The sequence below is a fragment of the Vicugna pacos genome, chromosome 12 (genome assembly GCF_048564905.1).
Source record: "Vicugna pacos chromosome 12, VicPac4, whole genome shotgun sequence".
NCBI lineage: Eukaryota > Metazoa > Chordata > Mammalia > Artiodactyla > Camelidae > Vicugna > Vicugna pacos.
In genome coordinates this window covers 15839201-15858902 of record NC_132998.1, presented here as the reverse complement: position 1 = coordinate 15858902, position 19702 = coordinate 15839201, and the positions used below count along the sequence as shown (strand labels likewise).

Below are 19702 nucleotides of genomic sequence, written 5' to 3'. Positions count from 1 at the left end.
CCAAACCATGTTGGAGGGACAATCTCCAAGAGATTGCAGCTTCCATGCCAGGATGCCCCAGCACAGGTAAGAGGCTCATCCCTACCGAGTTGCCCACTGAGTGCACTGTGGCACTGCCGGTCCAGGACAGCTGCCGCCATGCCTGCCCTAAGACACCATGGGTGCACACACACGACCCTGACTTTTCCTGTGCCTGTGCCCAGTTTCCCCTGGTCCTGGTGGTCCTGGTCCCTGGTGCTGGTGAGGAGGAGGGTGGGCAGGGCTGAGATGCCAGAAAATGGTGGGGGTGAGGGATGGGAGTGGAGCTGAGAACCTATCCCAAGGAGGCAGAGAGGTCACAGGAGGCAGGACAGCATGTGAACCAAGGCATGCTCCACTCTCACATTGGACTTAACTTGCAAAACAAAAAACCCAAAGATAATGTTATTAAGAATTTCAAACCGGCAACCACAGAGCATTAAGACCTCAAGCATTAAGCCCTTTTGAGTGCAGGACCCTGTGTGAACGAACTGTTAGTATGCAAGAAACTGACCCTGCTTAGAAAGATAGTGAAGTTATAAAACTGAATGAGTTCAGTAGAGAAAGATGAGAAGAAAAGAGGCCTGAGTATGGAATCCCTAGAAACATCAATATTTAAAGGATGCGCAGTGAAAGATGGTCCATCCTGTGGCCAGACAAAGGTGGCAGTTAATCAGAAGACCAATGAAGAAGAAAGTACTTGGTTTATGATCCCCTACTTGGAAAAGCTTTGCAAATCCTATAACCTGGCCATAGACTGTTAGGCACATTTTATTTCATAAGTTATTCATGACGTAGATGACAATGTTTGAGAGTCAAGGGTGTGGTTCATACATAGGCCTATTAACTCTGATTATTTTTGAAGCATATATTACTCAGTTGAAAAAAATAATGCATGAAAGAAGCTGCAAGAAATAAAATGAATTAAATGAAAGAATGGAATTTACTAAGAATAGACTTACAGCTAACTGAAGTAAATAATTCATTTCCCTTCTAGCAACAGTTACTTTTCCATATAAGGCCTGCAACATCTATCAAGCAAGAAAAATGTAAACTCTAAAATCTGTGAAGAATTTCAAATGGCTCATTGAAACCTGCCACAAAATCATCCACGAGAGTTTTCTAACTGCTAACTTTGAGCAGTCTTCGGACATAAGAACCAGACTATTTAGTGAGAGAACCATGGCAGAGAGTTGATGAGGCTTTACGAGCTTAGAATTGGTGGGGGGAAAAAGTGAATTTTTAAAACAGATTCAGAAATGTCTCTGGAAGTGGTTTATAAAGTGGCTAAAAGCACAAATTCTGGAACAAACTGCTTGGGTTTGAAACCCAGCTCGGCCACTGACTCCCTGTGTGATTTTGGACAAGTTACTCAACCACCCTGTGCCTGAGTGAAAGAGTGGTAACAACTTCTAGGGCCGTTTTGAGGATTAAATGACTGAACATAAAACATTTAGAACTCTGTCTAGCACACAAAAACTACCATATGCATTTGTTAAATGAAAATCGTGAAAACAAATCATGTAACCAAATACCTCTGGAGTTTCTATTTTAGTAGGTCCCATAAGTACTGGGGAAAGAGTTCGCTAAAAGAAAACAGTCTTTTCTCCTCATTTTTTCTTCTTTATCCTCTCATCTTTTATTGTTTCCCCCTCCTATTTTCAGAGTACTGTGTTGGTTTCCCTTTATATTAAAATGTTTTTTAATATTTCTTTTCAAAAATTTTCTTACGAAATTAGTACAATGTTTCCTGGATGTTTTCTAAAAAGTAATTTTCTCATGTCTTATAATGCATATTCATAGCTGTCTTCCCACTCTTACTTATGGTTGGTCTTAACGCTTTATTCATATGAAAATATCGGAAATAAGTATATAGGAGAATACAATGCATAGATTTAGTGTTATCTTAATATTTATTCTTATTATTATAATAATTCTGGAATTTAAGTGGAAAAATGTCAGTAAATGTTAGGGGGACAATGACTATAATAAGGATTTCAAATGCGCCCTCTAGCCCTTTTGAGAACTGAAAATGGACCCATCTGAATTCACCAGCTTCTTTAAAAAAACATCTGCAGATGCACAATCCTAGGAACCCACCGTTCAAGCAACCCCATGTGTCTTAAAAGCGGAAATCCCTTTGCATTTGTGCTCTGGCTGCCTGTGGTCTCCAGGAATGCATTCTTACACTCTGCCTCAGCTTTAATTCGGTACTTTGTTTCCTCTCGTTTTGACTGTGTGTCATACTGCTTTAGAGTTTACACCTAATCACAGTGGCGGTCTTTACTTCCTTTGCCTGTGTGACACCAAGCACTAAGCTCTGGAGGCCCCAAATCTCCGCTCGCTCGGTGATCATCTTCCGACCACTCCCTGGTGCGCTTCTGCGGGCGTGGGTAGGGGGCGCTTCTCCCGCCTCCTAACCTCACTTTATGCGGAAATCCTCCTGCCTTTTGTAAACATGTTTCTTCACATCTCGCTCTCTTGGTCTCTTTTCTTCCGTTGTTTCTTATCTAAGAGTTTTGGCTCTTTTCTCTGTACTCTCCCCCTCCCCATCCCCCTACAGAACACACGTTCCCCGCCTTTGGAGTCAGAGTAATTGATACTTTAAGGTCCTCCATTGGCTCCACGTCGCCTTTAAACACTACCCAGACGTGCTCGCCTTCGGGGTCCTTCCTGTGAGCTGCAGCAGCGTTTCTCCCCTCTCCGTAACTGATGTCAAAGAAAGCCGGCCCCAGGACGTGCCCATGTATGACCTTGGAACAGAAAGCCGCCTCGTCCGGGGGCAAAGTTTGGGGAACCCTGTCCACTCCCACCCTCGCGGGCTCTCCCCTCCCCCTTCCGCGAGTTCTCTCGCGTGCCCAACGCGGACGCCAGCTGCTCCCTCTCTTCTCCCGACTTCCTTCTGAGAGCCTCGTAAACCCAGGGAAGTTCAATCATTCCGCGACGAGCCTCGGCGCTCACTGGGCATGCTCAGTGGCCGGGCCCGGCTCGGGTGGCCAGAGGTTGCCTCGGGCGCAGGGCTCGGGTTGGCGGCCGCCTGGGCTCGGCTTCCCGGAGCGCGGGCTGAGCACTGCGGCCCCTGAGCCGGGAGCCAGACGCGCCCCGCCGTCCCCGCCTGGGCGCTGGCCCCTGGCCCCGGCAGAGCGCCGTCGTTCGGGACCCCGGGAGCCCCCAACTTCCCGCCAGTTTCCGAGCCGCTTTCGCGGGGAGCCATGCAAATGATGACCAGGGACGTTCTGCTAGAAATGGAGCTGGAGGACGACGAAGACGAGGATGGGGATATCGGTAAGCAAGGGGTTCTCCGGATGGGCCGGCGCGGGGCCCCGCGTCTGCACTCGAAAGCCGGAGGCGACGCGGGCAACAGTCGGGGACTGCGTTTGGGCACCGCACCCTCCTGGTGGAGATTTGCGGGGACGCTCGGCCGCTCCGAGGAGCTCGGGCAGCGGGAGACCGGGAGGAGGAAGCCCGCGCCGCCGGCTCGGGGCCGCAATGCGGCGGCTTTTTGCGGCGGACCGGCAGCCTCCCGACTCGGCTCGCGGCGGGCGCGCGGGCGGCCCCCGGGAAGGCCGGGAGGCGCGGGGCACGCGCGGGTCCCCAGATCAGTTTCGGGACGGGCAAGGGGCGCGGCTCCCAAATGGTCACGGTAGATACGGGGACGCCCCCGCGCGCGGAAGTCTTGACTCAGAACAACAACTTTTGGGTCATTTCCTCCGGCTCGAAGCGGCGCGGGGGATTCCGGGGAGTCGGCGCGGGCGGCGAGCCTGTGGGCGGGGTTCGGGGAGCGCGCTGCGGGTTCGGGGAGCAGGGGTGTGACCCGCCTGAATCGTCCTTAAGGCGAAAGCAGAAGCGCGGCTCCCGGACGGAGGGCGAGGGCTGGGTGGGGCGGCCCGGGAACGGATTTGTGACCCCGGGTCGCGGGCCAGGATCCTTTTTCCATCCGCAGCGCCCGTGGGGGGGAGTGATGGGAGGGGGGAGCCCTTGGCAGGCTGGACCGCAGGGCATTTCTACCCGTCCAGAGGGCCCCCGGAGCTTGGGGGCAAGCCTGGGGTGCCCCACTTCCAGTTAGTTACAAACGCTTAGCAATAGTGGACGAAAGGAAGGGAGAGCTAAGAGTTAAACAAACAGAAGGGATGGGAGGGGGTGTGGAAGGGTTAAACGGTTGAAGGAGTGGGGGAAAAAATCAGGTCCCTAAAGAGAATACTGTCGGGGAATGATTACATATTGGGTCCCTCCAGAAGACTGGCAATTAAATTACCAGGCAGACTCCGACTCAGTTTCCTGGACGCCAAATCAGTTTAAATAACGTAACAGTTCCTGCTCGTGCACTAATCTTCTCTAATATATTCTTATCTAATATATTCTCTAACATAGTCTAATATATTCTTCTCTGATAACTTTAGAAGTAACTTAATTTAGTAGTTAGGTTTAGTTTTTGGTTCATATTTTAGTTACTGCTTATTTATTTTTCTGATATTTCCAGCTCTATTGAGATATAATTTGACATGTAACAATGTGTAAGTTTAAGGTATTCAACGTGTTGATTTGATACGTTTATGTGTTGCAGAATGAGTACTATCAGAGTTTGCTAACACCTCCACCACGTCGCTTAGTTACCGTTTCTTTTTTGTGGTGAGAACATTTAAGATCTTCTCTTAGCAACTTCCGAGCATATGATGCAGTATTATTAACTATCATCACTATACAGTACATTAGGTTCCCAGAACTTAATCATCTTATAATTGGAAGTGTACCCTTTGGCCAACATCTTCCCGCCCCCCCCATTCTATTTCTGTGAGTTCACCTTTTTTTTATATTTCACTTACGTGATTTCTCTATTCCTGTCTGATTTATTTCTCTTAGTATAATGCCCTCAAGTTCTATCCATGTTATTGCAAATGGCAGAATTTCCTTCTTTATCATGTCTGAATAATACTCCATTGTATATCTATACCACATCATCTTTATCCATTTATCTGTAGACAAGTAAGTTCTTTCTGTATCTTGGCTATTATTGGCACTGCTCATTTAAATGCAAAGACAAATTGAATAGAAAGGATTACACTCTATGGTTTAGATTCACCTTTTATTCATTTGAGAACAATTTATTAGGTGTCCATCCTTACAGAGGGAGCAAATAGTATTGTTTTTTTACAGGTGAGGAAAGCAGAGCTCATAGGTTGATCTGCCTCACAGCTAATTAAGATTCAGACCCAGGTTTTCTGACTTGCAGGACCTGTGCAGATTAATGCGCTTTCCACCTGGTGACCCCCCTGTCAATAACGTAGAATGCTGTTTAGCAGGTTTTCGTAGTAAATCATGATTACATAAAAATATAAAACATAGGAACTAACTTTAAAAAGTTATAATAAAATTAGCCCAGTCTGTTTCATGGGAAAATACTCTTGACTATTGTGAGGTGAGGTGTCACTGTTTACATTGACAGCTGTAAATAAATATGGGTGAAAACTCAAATGGAAATTGAAGCAAGAGACTCAGCTTTTTTTTCCCACTGTCCCATCAGTACATCTCAGTTTAGAAAGAAAACCAACTTGGTCTAGTCTATGTTTACCTGACGAGGTGTCATAAAATTCACCTTAAGTGTGTGGCTTTTTAACTTTTTAATTACAGATGCAGTTTATGCTGGTTCTCTTGTCAAACAGCATAGCTGTACTTAAGGAAAAGTTAAATCTCTCTACCTCTCCTTCATCCCTCCTCCATAGTCTACTAATATTAATACTTGAATGTGTATAGGGATCAAATTGACATATTTTATGTCAGTCAACAAAGATCATTTAAATAGGTCCAAGCAATTTGGGGTTGCTATGCAAATTTAATGTGGGTTGCAGTGATTTCATATCAAGGGGAAATGTTTCATATGCCAGTGAAAAGTTTATGTCATTGTAAAATATTAAGCCTTTATAGAGATGATCAGAAGTAGGCTGATGGCATACAGCCTTTTATGAAATAATTATACTTTCCAACTGTGGGAGAGGAGACTGGTGAAATGAAGATGATAATTTTAACCTCTGTCTCTAGTTTTGTAATGCAGGGCTACGTTAAAGCTGTTGACTATCGTATTTCTCCTAGTACTTGATTGTCACTACTTATAGTTGTATAATTTAAAGCCCACTCAGGTACTAAAGATTTCTATGAAATCTCTATAATTAGTAACTTTGTAATTCAGAGCAAGAGTTATTTTGATGTGAATCAGTTAATTTGCAAGAGACCAAAAAACTATGTAAACTAGATGTGGTTCCTGGTTACATCATAGACATATGTGGAAGTGGGGCCTCTCGTAGACTGGGATTCAAGGCTGTTTTGATTTTGGTTTTTACTTGTAGGTTTCTGCTTGCTCTTGAAGCATCGTTGAGTACTTTAAGTGTAAGGATTGCTTTCTTGTTTGGCCTGAACCAATCTAGAGAATCAAAGACGGTACATCTCACTGTGGGTGTCTTTTCCGTATTTACTTAACTCGTGGCCGCCAGAAATTGTGCCCAAAGGTTTGTAAAAGAGGCAGCCTGCTGGCATGAGAGCATTTTTGCAAAAGGCTGCTTATTATCTAAATCAGCTCCAGTTGTGGGGAAGGGGATTTAGCTCAGTGGCAGAGCGCATGCCCGAGGGCCTGGGTTCAGTCCCCAGTACCTGCATTAAGATAAATGGAGCTAATTAACCACCGCCCCCCCCCCCAAAAAAAGCAAGGTGATCAAAACCACGCGCACATGCCGAGAAAGAAGGAAAGAAATCAGCGCCAACAACCATCCACAGGTGTTACATCCAGGCAGTAGAGGCAGGGAATACTTGGCTTATGGCCTTTATTGCACTGGTGCTGGGGGAGGTCACTGGTTGAGGCAGGTTCTCTGCACCTCGTGTGCGGAAGAGGGTTTTCAGCTGCCTTGCCTTCAGGAACACAGCACCCCCTCCACCCTGCCCCGCCCCAATTAATCAGTGAATTGAATTCAGCATCTTTCTGTGGATGTAGAAAGTTATTGAAGTATCTTTTATAGCCAGAATGTAGATATTTAGTATGCTGTTTTATTTTGTTTCCTGCATTTCCATAGTTCACACTTGGCTGAGGGAAGAAAAGTGCTCTCAGAAAAGAAGGAAGTTAAACAACCTAGAAGTTGAGAATTCCGTTTTGTTCAGGGGCCTTACTAAGAACTGTGGCCTGGGATAATGGCTTCTCAGATATCTCTGAGGGACTGTTGCAGAGGTAAGGGAGGAGCCAGGATGTATAGGAGCTTTTTGCTGGAAAAAAAAAATATGTAGTTGAACATCCAAAGACTAATCACAAAAAAACAGACATCTCCAGTTAATGATTTTAGTGCTTTTCTTTGTATTGGAAAATGCAAGAGTCTGGGTTTATTGAAATCGTTGCTTTGAAATGCATGTTAGCTGTCTAGGGCCAGGGTCCTGCTGTTCTCCATCCTGAGTCTCCTTCAGGGTGCATCATTGGGGTGGCTGCAGTGGTTGGTGGCTTTCTGACAGCAACATCCTTTGTTTACTGAAGTGGCAGGCGACATCCCAGTCTATCCGTGGTAGAGTTTCCTCTCGGGCCCCCACAGCTCACGGTCATGTCATTGGGGTGGGGGATGGGTGGGCAGAGGCCCATTACCCCTGAGAGATGATGGTCTGCTCCTCTCAAGTGTCTTTGTTGGCTCCCTTTTCACTGTCACATTTTTATATAGGCTGATCTTCCTATGCTGAATCTATCCCCTCACTATGAACTTTATGTTTAATCACTTGCACGTCTGATCCAGGCACCATTTTTGCTTTATCAACGTTAATTGCACAAACCTTCTGTGCTCGGTCTAGGGTGAGGTGCTGAAATGGGTGTTGGGAGACTACGAATGAGTAAGCCTTGGCCTTGGAGATACAGGTTCCACGGAACCAGCCACTTGCAGTCAGTGTACACATTATTGAGGTATGTACACAGCCATGGATGAGGATGGAAGACAGTGTCACAGAAGAGACTGCTGGGCTGGGGGTTAAAGAACCAGGCAGGCAGAGGAGACTCTGGAGTTCCAAGTAGTTCCTGTGATGGAAGCGAGCAGTCACCAGGCTGGGAAAGCAGGGAGGGGCGGGACCCTGAAGAATCTTGTGCACGTTGTAAGGGCTTTTGATTTCCCCCCGAAGGTGATTTGGAGCTCCTGAAACATTATCAGGAAAGGAGGACAAGGCTCAAGTTTGCTTTTGGAAAGATCTCCCTGGCAGTGCATTGGAAAATGGTTGGGGAGGAGAGATGGGAGGGGTAGGCATTTTTGGCTGTCACGTTCAGAAATGGCCTGTAGTGGCCCTGGGAACAGAGCACAGTGGGTCTGAGAGCTTATGAGAGAGGCACCATCTGTAAGGTCTGGGGACCAGATGCTTCCAGCAGGCAGAGAGGAGTCCGGGGTCACTATTGGACTTGAGCTGAGTGATTAGGTGGAAAGTAGTAGCAGGAGGTGTAGGAGGAGAGAATTTTGTATTGTTCCAATAAGCCTTACACTTTTGTCCTCTGCTTTGGCTCAGACCACACCCCTTCCAGGTAATACCAGACTCTCCTTTCTCAGCAGCTCCGCCTCCTTCCAAACTCATCACAAACGCAGAAAACTATGATCCTCTAGCCCAAAGCACCTGCTGATAATGCTCACACCCTTTATTTTTCTGTTTGACACCATGGGCATTCGCATTGTATATTTGTTGTTCATTGTTTTTGCATTAATTACCCCCCAATTGGAATGTAAATTTCTTGGAGACTGATTGTAGATGACACAAGACATCTCAAATGCTGTAGACATTCCATTACTGTAATTTGAGAAAATTCTCTCTTCTTCCACCTCTTCTGAAATGTAAGCTTTCCGAAGGCTGATATTTTGTGTGCTTTGTGTTTTAAGCTTTGTCCTTAGTGCCTGGAATGGTGCTTGATATTCAGTGGAAGCCAAGCAAATCACTGTTGAAAGAAGGAAGTAATGAATTACTCTTTTAAATAATAAACGTGATGCTTAGTGGTTTTTCTGTCCCTCGTCGAATTCTCTTCTTTAGCACTTTGAGATGTCCTCAGTCACCTGTTATAAAAATGTTGATTGTGTGTATTCCTCCAGACACTCTGCTCGGTTCTGTGGTCCCCGACCCCCAGTACCTCACTGTCTAGGAAGGAGGCAGATACGTGAATAGATAATTGCTGTCCTCTGGGATTAATGCTGTAGTCAAGATGTGTACCTGGGTCCATGGTGGTACCAAGGACAAAGCATGTAACCTTGCTTAGGGGAGTCCTGGATGGCTCTACAGAGATGGTGCCTGCGCCTGCCCTGGAGGGAAGAGAAGATAGGTGAGGGGATGGGGCTACAACAGTGGGCATCCCTGAATGTGCCATGACTTCTCAAAAAATGAACCTTGGTGCTTGCTGCCTCTGCCTTATTTGCTATGACAGGGACTCATATGTATATGGGGTGTGTATGTGTGTGTGTGTGTCCCCGTCTGTCCATCCCCTCTACCAGGGTCATGACAGGTAAAAAAGCACAACAAAGCAAACTCATCTTTAAGTCTTTCTCTCTGAGCATAGTCAGTCTTACCCTGTTTCATAAACCTTTTGTTATTTTCAGTTCCAAATCCAGAGTCACGATTTATCATCCATGTTCTCACTCTCGAGTCAAATAATTGCTTTCCAAAGAGGTTCCCTCTTCTTCTACGTGTCATTTTTCTTTGGGTCTGACACAAACACAGTTCTAAAAGAGGAAGAGTTCTAGACACACACCCTTTTTTTTTTTTTTTGCTCAGGGGTTTGCAACAGTCACATGTGTTGATTGCTGTGCATGTATTTTTTTTTTTCTTTTAGAAACCAAGAAATTTAGACTAAAAGCTCCTGTGAAGTTTTCCCTCTGAGAAATTTTGACATTCTTGTGGGGAGATTATAATATGTTGTTAAGAACCCCACAGTCTTAGCTTTAAGTAAAAGGATGGTCTTGAACTCTCAAAGTGTTATTTGTAGCAAGTTAGATTCAAATCATGGTATTTCATGGAAGTTTCCACTCTAGCTAACACTTTAGGTTTTCTTGTCATCGTACTTATCAGTTTGTACCCTAGCCACTTCAGTACATCTTAACAAAAAGCTTATAATCTCAGAGGGAGAAGGGCTATCTTATTTCCCTTTGTGCCCAACAGCCTGCATATGGTGGTGCTTTGCACATAGTCTCAAACATTTGTTAAAGGACTGTTTTTTAGATTGTAATGGGAAGCTTTGTTTGCTATACGATTTAAACTGCTTGATCTGCTTTTGATACAAATCAGTCCAGGCTGGGTCTGTGCAAAAATCGCTAGTTTTAGAACAGAAAAACATCATTTCCAATTACTTTCAACCTAGGAAATGTCCTTCTTGATTGACTGGTACCTCATATATGAATATCGAGATCGGGAGAATTTAATACAGTCAAGTGATCGTCTTATGTCATGATTGCTTTTCCTTTAGTTTTTGTCTTGCTTTAAAAAAAATGCAACTAAATTTAATTAGCATCCATCCCAAGAAGCAGCCAGTTTAAAGAATCCTGGATGAAAATGTCAACGATGGAAAATTTTGGACACATACCAAAGAGCAAGCCAAATACTATTCAGCCCCAAATCAGATGGAACGTTTGCATAGAAGACAAGTTGAAGGGTTAATAGGCAATTTACTCTGCCATGGTATTTATTACTGCCCTGGCTACGTGTCTGAATACTAATTGAAAGAACTTGCTGTCGTAAGTCATTCAGCCGCTAAAAATACAAATGAAAGAAAAAAATATTCTTTTGTGAAGTCCAGATGTTGCTTTTATATTTAAAGCTTTCAGTCTAGCACATTGAAACGCTACTATTTCCCACATTATTTAAAAATACAAATACTTGAAATTAGGGGGAAAAAAAGGATATGGTCATTAAAATTCTCTTTTCTATAATTTTTTACTTTGGCAGAACTTTAGCCAAAGGTCAAAGTCATGTAAGTAGGCGTTCTTTCACAGAGTACAATTATGCAAATTATAGGCTTGTTTATAAAGCTTGTTTTCTATAAACTAACATTGTGTTTACATAATTGATTTTTTTTTTAATGATTTCTTCAGACATTCTAGACATTTGAAAAACAGCCTTTGGCTTTGCACAGACAAGATGATGGTTAGATTTTTCTTGTGGCATCACATGCACAACCTGAAGCATGTTTAAAAAAATTTTTTTTCCTGATCTGTGCTAAGTTTTTAGGAAAAAATTCTCCCCATTAGGTTCTGAACAAAAATAATACACTCTCCCCACATATAAAACTCAGCCAGACTCTTAACATTATTTTAAATGTTTTTGTTATAATTTGTGATTTTAAACAATGACATTCATTTGTTGTATCATTTTATTTCCTTCTACTGTTACTTGTTAAACACGTGCTGAATGCTCAATCTCTGTAAAACATACTTTTTTCCAAAAAAAAAGAAAAAGACAGAAAGAAAAACCAACAAATGAAACCCACCTTTGTTTCTAAGAAATGCAAATAGTAAAGAAACAAAGTACAAGTTCGCTGATCTTAGATGCCACTTAGGGAAAGTAGGAGATTTTAAAATACAACTAAAATTAATTAGCATCCATTCTAAGAAGCAGCCAGTTTAAAGCATCTGGGGAGAATTAATCCCTAAAGAGGACAGGAGAGAATAAAAAAAAAAGAAAGAGCACATGCTGGCGGTGCTGCTGCAGAGCTGTGAGGGGGCAGAGGCCAGGCTTGCAGTCGGAAGACCGGAATTATCGGTTGGCTTTGTCACTTAGAATCTGTCACCTGGGGCAAGTTTCTTGGCTTCTCTGAGCCTGTCTTTTCAGCCCTGTGGGGTTGCCAGGAGGAAGCTAGGTAGCCCGTACTGGGCTGGGTGTGGGGCCTTTTCACTCACACTCCAGGAGTGGCGAGTTCCAATCTCACCTTCGTAATGAATTCTTTTATTTAAAAGCAGTCAGGGGAACTGCTGCTCTTAACGTCAGAGAGCTTGAAGTCCTCCCTCTGCTGTTTCATGTTGCTCTGTGTCACATTACGGATGCAGGAACTGCCCACTAAGTGTCAAGTTAAGGGTGATCGTGACCGTGGCTGTGCAGCAGACACGTGTGTTTAAAGATAAAAGAGTTGAAAAATAGTGTCTGGGTTCTGCAAAGAGATAATTATGGCGTGTGTGTTTTCCTGTACTTTTACTGATCTTCAGACAGAATGACAATGTTCTTCAAATTCCCGGAAACCTATTCCAGGGGGAATCTCAGGGAATTTTAGCAAAAGGTTCCAGTGGCTGACAGTAGGCGCCTAATAAATGGCTTATAAATTAATGATTCAATTTCCATCGATCGTACCTGTGGCTTATCCCGTTCTCCCAACTGCTGTCAGGCAGTTCTTACCAGAGGATGTATGTTCCCCTGTGTCATTGTGTAATTGTGTGCACAAGAAGTGAGGAAGAAGACTTCTAAGAGAATAAAATTGAGCCTCCTGTATATCGCAGAACAGAGGAAAGATTAATGATGAGATTCTCAGCACTCAGCGTTCTCCTTGGTTCCAATTTGGTAAAATTGGAGAAACGTGGAGGATCAGAGAGTTCAGTCAGTGGGGGAGGGCAGTCATGAGGCGTGTGAGGGCAGTGATTGCAGACCTGATGTGCAAAACCTATTTGCCTTAGACGTCCTCCCCACCGCCGCCTTCCCAGTCTGTGACCACTGTATACGCAGGCAGTGGCAGTTCTGGCCCCTCATCCTCTAAATGTCTTCTAGAATTGGAGATTGATGATCCCAGGTCTCTGAGAGAGGACCTTCTCAGCCCCCTTGTGACCCCACATACCCAAACCCCACTCCCAGGGGGCTGCGGGATGCCTTGAGAATCTGCATCCACTTGGATCTGGAGGGGAGGAGAGATGAGGCCCCAGGCAGCCCCCCACCCCCCCTCCCCACCAAAAGCCTGGACAAGTGTAGGTATTAGGGATCAGGTGAAAGTGATCTTTTTTTAAGGTTTGCATTTGCAGGTGAAGACCTGAATATCATTAGAGGTACTTAGGCTGAAGATGAAAGAATGACTCTTCCCTGGGTTGCAAGATCATTTCTGCCACCTGTTACAGACAGCCTCCCCTTGGCCAGGGGCGTGGGCTGGCGTCCTGTTGGACTGCGAATGTCTGTAATGAGGGAGAGGGACCCCTCTGCCGGCCTGTGGTCCTTTTTATTTATCCCACATCAGCTCCATCTCTTATGCCTCGGCTTACCAGTCATCCTCCTCAGAGTCCATTATCCTGCCTCTGTCCCAGGACTTTCATCAGACGCTTAGCCTGGGTCTGCAGAGATGGAGACCACCACTGCTTAAACTTAAGTTTTAGACAGACATGAGTTTAGACTCTTGCCCAGACGTTCACTAGCTGTGTCACCTTGAGTGATACAATTTTCTACTCTTCTGTGAAAGGGAGCTGATATTAGAACCTACTTCAAGGGTGATTGTGTCAAAAATGGCATAATTTTTAAAAAGCTTACCTTGCAGGACTGGGGTGCCTGATACACTAAAAGCCTTCCATAATTATGAGCTAATGTTGTTAATGTTATGTTAATGTGTCTCTTCTTATTTTTCTTAGAGATTTTACCTTTCTTCCATTTATACAGCTCATTATCACTTTCTGTCTTTTTCATTAAACTGTGGGCTTGAGTTCTTGAGAACTGTCCCCTCAGTGAGCAGAATAATGCCTGGCACAGAGTGGATGATCAATAATTCTTGTTGAATGAATGAGTATATGAATGAAAGTTATCGATTATTGAAGAGCTGTGTGGTATGATTGGGAAGGTAGGACTTTGGTTATAGATCAACTCTTGGGCAGGTTCATAAAACTATGGAGCCTTGGTTTCCATATCAGAAAGATGCAGTAGATGTAATAATACAGAAGAGGTAATGATAGTTTATAGGATTGTTTTAAGGTTTAATATTAATGTATAAAAGGATGAGGGACAGTTCCTGGCACATAAGAGACCAATAAATAATAGTGGCAGTCATCATGAAACAACTAAAAATGGAGACATATAAGTGACTGGCAAAACCTAAATTGGATTTTCCAGTAGATGCATATTACAATAGGATCCCTTTGAATATATAGAATTTTAGGGAGAAGGGTAAGAGAATACAGGACAAAGATTCATAATGAAATTTAAATGGTACATGTGATAGCCTTTACATTAAAGAAAATATGTAAGAAATAAGAGCATTTCTTCATCTAGCAAGTTTAAGATTTTGAAAGTATCTTGTATTAAGGTCTAAAGGGTAATGTTCTTGATACTGTTTGTGTGAACTTTTAATGAAACAAACTTAGTAGAATATGTGGTTTTTAAACAGATAATTCTGCTTATCATGTGAATGGTCAGTTATTTTAAACGGAAAAATTCTGAAATATTTAATTTGCCTGCAAGACTGAAGTGTCTGTTAGCTTATTGAAAAGTTTGAAGTCACATAAAGCCTGTTAAAAGAGATGGATGTGATACAGCTCAAAATGACAGAACAGAAGATAAGAACACACAAAGAAATGGCTCCCCTTATGGTCTGAATTGTTTTGAATCGAGTGATATAAATAAATAAAATAATCTCTACCTAATTGGCAAAGTAGGCATGTGAAACAACATCTCTCATTTTGTAAGTCTGAAGTTTAGGAATGGTTCAGCCAGTACCCAGCTGTTACAAATTCAACGCTGCCAGGCTCCCTCCAGCAGCATCAGACCTAAGAAAAGTTAGGCATTCCATCCCTTTTGGGTAGGTGAGAGCAGAATGAAAGGAAGAAGGCTGTTTTTATCCCCAGATAAAGTAGAGTTTAAGGTTATTTGCTTAATCGGTCAGCCTTTCCTAGAAGTGACTTTTCAATAAAAGCCAAGATTCCATCCTTCAGTTTCTGCACTTAGGGTCTCACTTCTTGCTGTCCACTGGGTTTCAGCCTGCACTCCAGCCGGAAGATGCCAGACCAGGCTCGTATTTCCTGCCTGCATTTAAATTTAGATAGTATTTAGTACCCAGTGGGTACATACTTCTATAACAGGCATCTTGCAGCTTGCAAATCACAGAGGAGACGTGAACATGTCTAAGAGCCCTAGTCATCCGCTCGAAGGGAAAGCAACACAGCAAAGGGCTTTTGAGCAATGGGGTAATCATGGTTTTCCTGAGTTACAGTTGCCTAAACTGTGGCTAGTGGCTTGTTTTACTCTTCAAAATACTGATTTGCTCAATCACAATCTTGACTGGCTTATTTGGCACACACACAAAAACCTCTTTGAAAGATGATCATGGGATTTGCTAGCTGTGGCCTTCATAAATCAGGTCTACTGCATTTTAAAAAAGCCATGCGCATAGAGATTTCGTTTAGCGCAGAGCACTGGCTTGATCTCATCTCACGCTCTCTGAAGACCCTGTTTGGGTCATGAGCTATTTAAGGTCTGAGGGTACAGAACCAGGTAGAGGAGGTCCCATCTTCAGTGGCGTTTATATTCTAATAAGTGATCAAGTAAAGCCCAGAAAACACATCTGGAAATCCATTGACTTACCTAATGTCTATCCAGCGCCTTCTCTGTGCCAGGTGCTAGGAACTGAATACACAAGACAGAAGAAATGGCCTCTGCCCTGGACGAGTAGGCCTGCTGGCAAGGGGTGACAAACATGCCCACAGATACCAGCAAATTATATTTAAAGATAGTTCAGAAAGAGCCGGAACCAGGAGAGCACAGCTGAAGACAGACCTGGGTGGGGGGATCCAAAGCCGGTTCAGGGGGCTGGGTAACAACGGCAGCTCTTATGCTCATCAGTCTGAAAACAGCATGGCCTTAGAGTCTAATCTTTAAAAAGCAAGTCTCCAGTGGGAAGGGTGGAGCTCAGTGATGGAGCATGTGCTTAGCATGCACGAGGTCATGGGTTCAATCCCCAGTCCCTCCTTTACAAATAAAGTAATAAACTTAATTCAACCCCTCCAAACATTTTTTCTTTAATTAAAAATTAAAAGAGTGAAGGGGAAAAGGCAGGTCTCTGAGAAGGCGCACGATGCACATTAGAGTAATGTGTAAAATACCGCACGTATTTTTGGGCTCACGACTCCAGCTGTACTGGGGGAAATCCTCCAGGCGGAAGTTTTGTTTGCACTGATTTCTACAGATGTTAACGCACCTTGCAAAGGTGAGCAAGGAGCTCCGGTGCTGCACCCTCGGTCCTGTGCCTCTTTATTCCTTGGTAGGTTGGCTAACATGTGAGCCCTGGGTTGGAAAGCAGGGAAACTTGGTAGGTCACTCCCAGTTCCTTTTATTCTTTCTTTGTAGCTCAGCTTAGCGTAATCTTCTAACTTCAGTTAAAGGAGAAGGAGAGGCTGGGCACAAGCAATTCTGTGCCTCCCCCCCCCCCAGCCCGAGTCGATCAAGGAAGAGGCAAGAGATGGAGCAAGTACCTCTGTTCCCTGCACTCCGCCCTTTCCTCTCTTGACTTACAAGGGGCGAGGAGCCAGCAAGAGTCCCTTTTCTAGATTCTCAGCCAGAAACTTGTTCTCTAGTCGTTCTGCCCTGCTCACGGAGGGTGTGACTCCTTCCTGTTAGGAAGTGACTGACTTTGGCTGGGTAGTCAAAGCCTCGCCCCCGAGGCATGAATCAGAATTTGTGTGAGGGTGGACAAGCCCCACAGGGACTCTGAGATGCTCGCTCAAGAATTCTCCCCTTGAAAAGCCCAAATACTAGAGAATCACCCTCCAGAATTCCTTCCCTGTGGATAGCCAGAGTACCCTGCTAAGAAACAGAGTAATATGGAAGATGCAACTTAAAACTGGTTTGGTTTTCAGTTCATAGGGCAGAAGAAACAGATGCAAATTGTTTTCATTTACTGTTGAAAGATCCTGTTATTTTTCTGCGTTAGGATCTTTCTTACACGACTGAAATCTAGCAGGCGATACGACTGCGCTGTTAAACGTATTGTTATATCCGTTACAGCTCATTCCTTTCAAATAGAACATTTTCTTTATAAATGCCATCAAGTATAAGGGATACGATCATTAACCCTTTGCCATGCTTTTATTTGAACCCTCTATTCCTAGTACAGTGGTGTTTGCTTTTTTTTTTTTTAACATTTAAAAGGCATATTTCACATACTGTAAAATGCACGGTTAACTGTTCAGTTTGGTAAGTTTGGGCAGTACTATGCCTGCCTACCAAAAACAAGACAGAAAACATTTCCATCATCCTTTCAGGTCAGGCTGTTCCCCCCCCAGGCCAGGCAAACATTTAGTGACATTTGCTACCATTGACTGCTTTCACCTGTTCTTAAACTTCATACAAATGGAACCGTGTAGAATATAGTCTTTCGTGTATCTGGCCTCTTTCACTTAGCATAACATTTTTGAAATTGCATCCATGTTGTTGTGGGTGTCAGTAGCAGTGGCTTATTTCTGGCTTATTTCAACTATAAGGATGTCTGGAAAGAAACATTTTGAATGGAATCTTGACGGATCACATCTCTGATAAGGAGCAAGCTAACAATACTTAACCTTTTAATTCTATTTTTACTCTACAGCCAGGTATTTATTTGGTTTCTTTGTTATCTGTGCAAGTTTGCCATCTTTTTTAGAAGCTCATACAATGCCTTGTCTCTAATAGGAAATTAGCGAATGTTTTCTTTAAGTTGGAAGGGAATGTGTGAGGAAAGTGAACTCATACCTGGTTTATAGAAATTCGGATTTTAATTGCTCTGCTCTGATCGCAAAACCAAGCAGCACGTTCATTCTGAGCATCGGTCCCCTGACGATTTTACTGATGGGAATGACAGCTGGTCCAGGGGGCACTGATTGTGGACACTCTCCCTCAGTGTCAGGAGTTCCAGTGTAATAATTCACTTTTCCAAAAGGTCAATTCCTACTGCTGTTTTTTAACTGCTAAAAATATTCTAAGCCGGAATTATTAGCCTCCTCTGGTAACTGAAGAGCTCTGAGAACAGAAACAGTAACTGTGACCCATCCAAAATGTAGGAGTGATTCAGTCTTGTTGGTGCAAGATATTAGATTCTAAAATATTTGTTCTAACACATGTGTTCCAAGTTCCCAGAGAAGTTACTGACGCGAGCGGTGGTTTCCCTTGAGGGTGACTCACGAGTTCTCGAGTCTGGTTTCTACTGTTAGTCATCCCCACTGCTTGGGTTAAAGCAGGCTCTTAGACTCTGCCTGGATTCCAGCCTTCACAGACCCCACCCCCCACCCCCTTGAGCTCCACCTCCTGACTCAGCCACTCAGCAGTCTCTGGGACCAATTCTGACTCCAGGCAAGAAGGATTTGAAAAATCAGCACTAGTATCAGTGCAGCTCTAACCTTGGTTTGTGTTTCAGTTTGGATACTTGCTCCCCCTGTGTGGTGCTCCCTGCCCACTGCCTGTAGCTGGCCCTGATCATGGTCTGCTCGTGTCCCTCGAGTTAATAATGTGAGCTGTACCTCCCTTCCTTTCTTTAGCTGTCTACCAGGTGTTAGTGGCCGCGGAAGCCCCCTAAAAGAGGGGGAAAACCCTGAAGAGTGTGTTCTTGTCTTCTGGCCGTGAAAGAATTCACAGTGGAGACAAAGGGGCAGAGTGAAAGCTGCTTTTTTGCTCAAAAGAGGAAAACACACTCAGGTGGAAAGACTCTAAGTGAGGGAGCCATCAGCCCAGGTGGCTTTTCGGAAGAACCCCCGCTCCGGTCCTTTTCTTCGTTGTCTTTGGTGCTTCTTGTCCCCTTTCCGCTGGCTGCTCTTTTCCTTCTTGGTTTCCAGCTCTGTTCTGCTCTGTGGAACAAGCATGCTGCAAAAACAAAATCAGGTAACTCGGGACCCTCAAATACAGTGGTCTGGCTCAAATTAGGTAACTAGGGACCCTCAAAAAAATGTAGTCAAGCCAGATGGAAAAAAACGAGACCTGTAAACAATGTGGTCACATAGATTAGATCTGGTCAGGCCTTTGTATTCCTTCAGGGTGGCCTTTTCCGGTACTCAAGCAAAAGTATCACCTAAGGCCAACAAGATGTTAATTTTAAGCTTTTAAAGATGTCTCTAGGCAACAGGCCCTGGTTTGGGTTCCCTTGCTCCCTGCCTCCCTCACGGTGGTACCTTAAATCTTGGGCCCTCAATTGCGGTCAAAGTATATTTCTTTTCACCCCACATTATTAGTCATGCTTTGCTGGCTGCTCTGAGTGGGATCCGGTTTCCTGCAGAGAGAGATAGGAGACCTAACTGCTTCCCTGCGCCTAAGAAAGATCAAGGGTTGACTGGAATGTAAGAAAACCACCTCCTGGGCTCAGTAGAAATCCGGGCCTGGCGGTAAACAGTTCTATTCAAAAGCAGCTCCCAGTGCCCGGGAGGGACCTAGTGGAGCCGCGGGATATCTGAGCAGAGCTGGCACTCAGCAGAACGTGCTGATGGCTGAGCCTATAAACCTCCCTTCCCCATTCTTCAATATGAAAAACGGCTATTTTCTCAAGCTTCTGCATGCACTGCTTTAAGAAAAGTGTCCTGGTCAGTGTTTCCAATATTTGAATATGGGCCGGGAACCCAACAAGTTGGAGAACCACTCTTGGTTTTTCCCTTCCCTCCCTGACGCTGACGGTGTGCCTGAACCCGCATGCCCGGCTGCCTCCACATTTGTTGGTGACCACATCCTCTGGCAGGTGGCCCTCCTCCTGGCTCCCGCACGGGGGCTATTTAGTCCAGGCACTTGGTCCACCCTGGCA

The 19702-nt window shown here is 44.4% G+C and overlaps 1 protein-coding gene across 2 annotated transcripts in view; it reads left to right on the top strand.

Annotated features, from left to right (window-relative positions):
- The first annotated feature begins 2801 nt into the window (after positions 1–2801).
- The window catches only part of ANO6 (anoctamin 6), a 187753-nt gene continuing 170852 nt past the window's right edge, over positions 2802–19702 (top strand). The window contains exon 1 of one of the 2 annotated variants that reach the window (XM_072972942.1): positions 2802–3303. In XM_072972942.1, coding sequence (XP_072829043.1) covers positions 3231–3303 — 73 coding nt within the window. In that variant the 5' untranslated portion in view covers positions 2802–3230. The remainder of the gene's footprint in view (positions 3304–19702) is intronic. The other variant, XM_072972943.1, reaches the window with a different exon arrangement.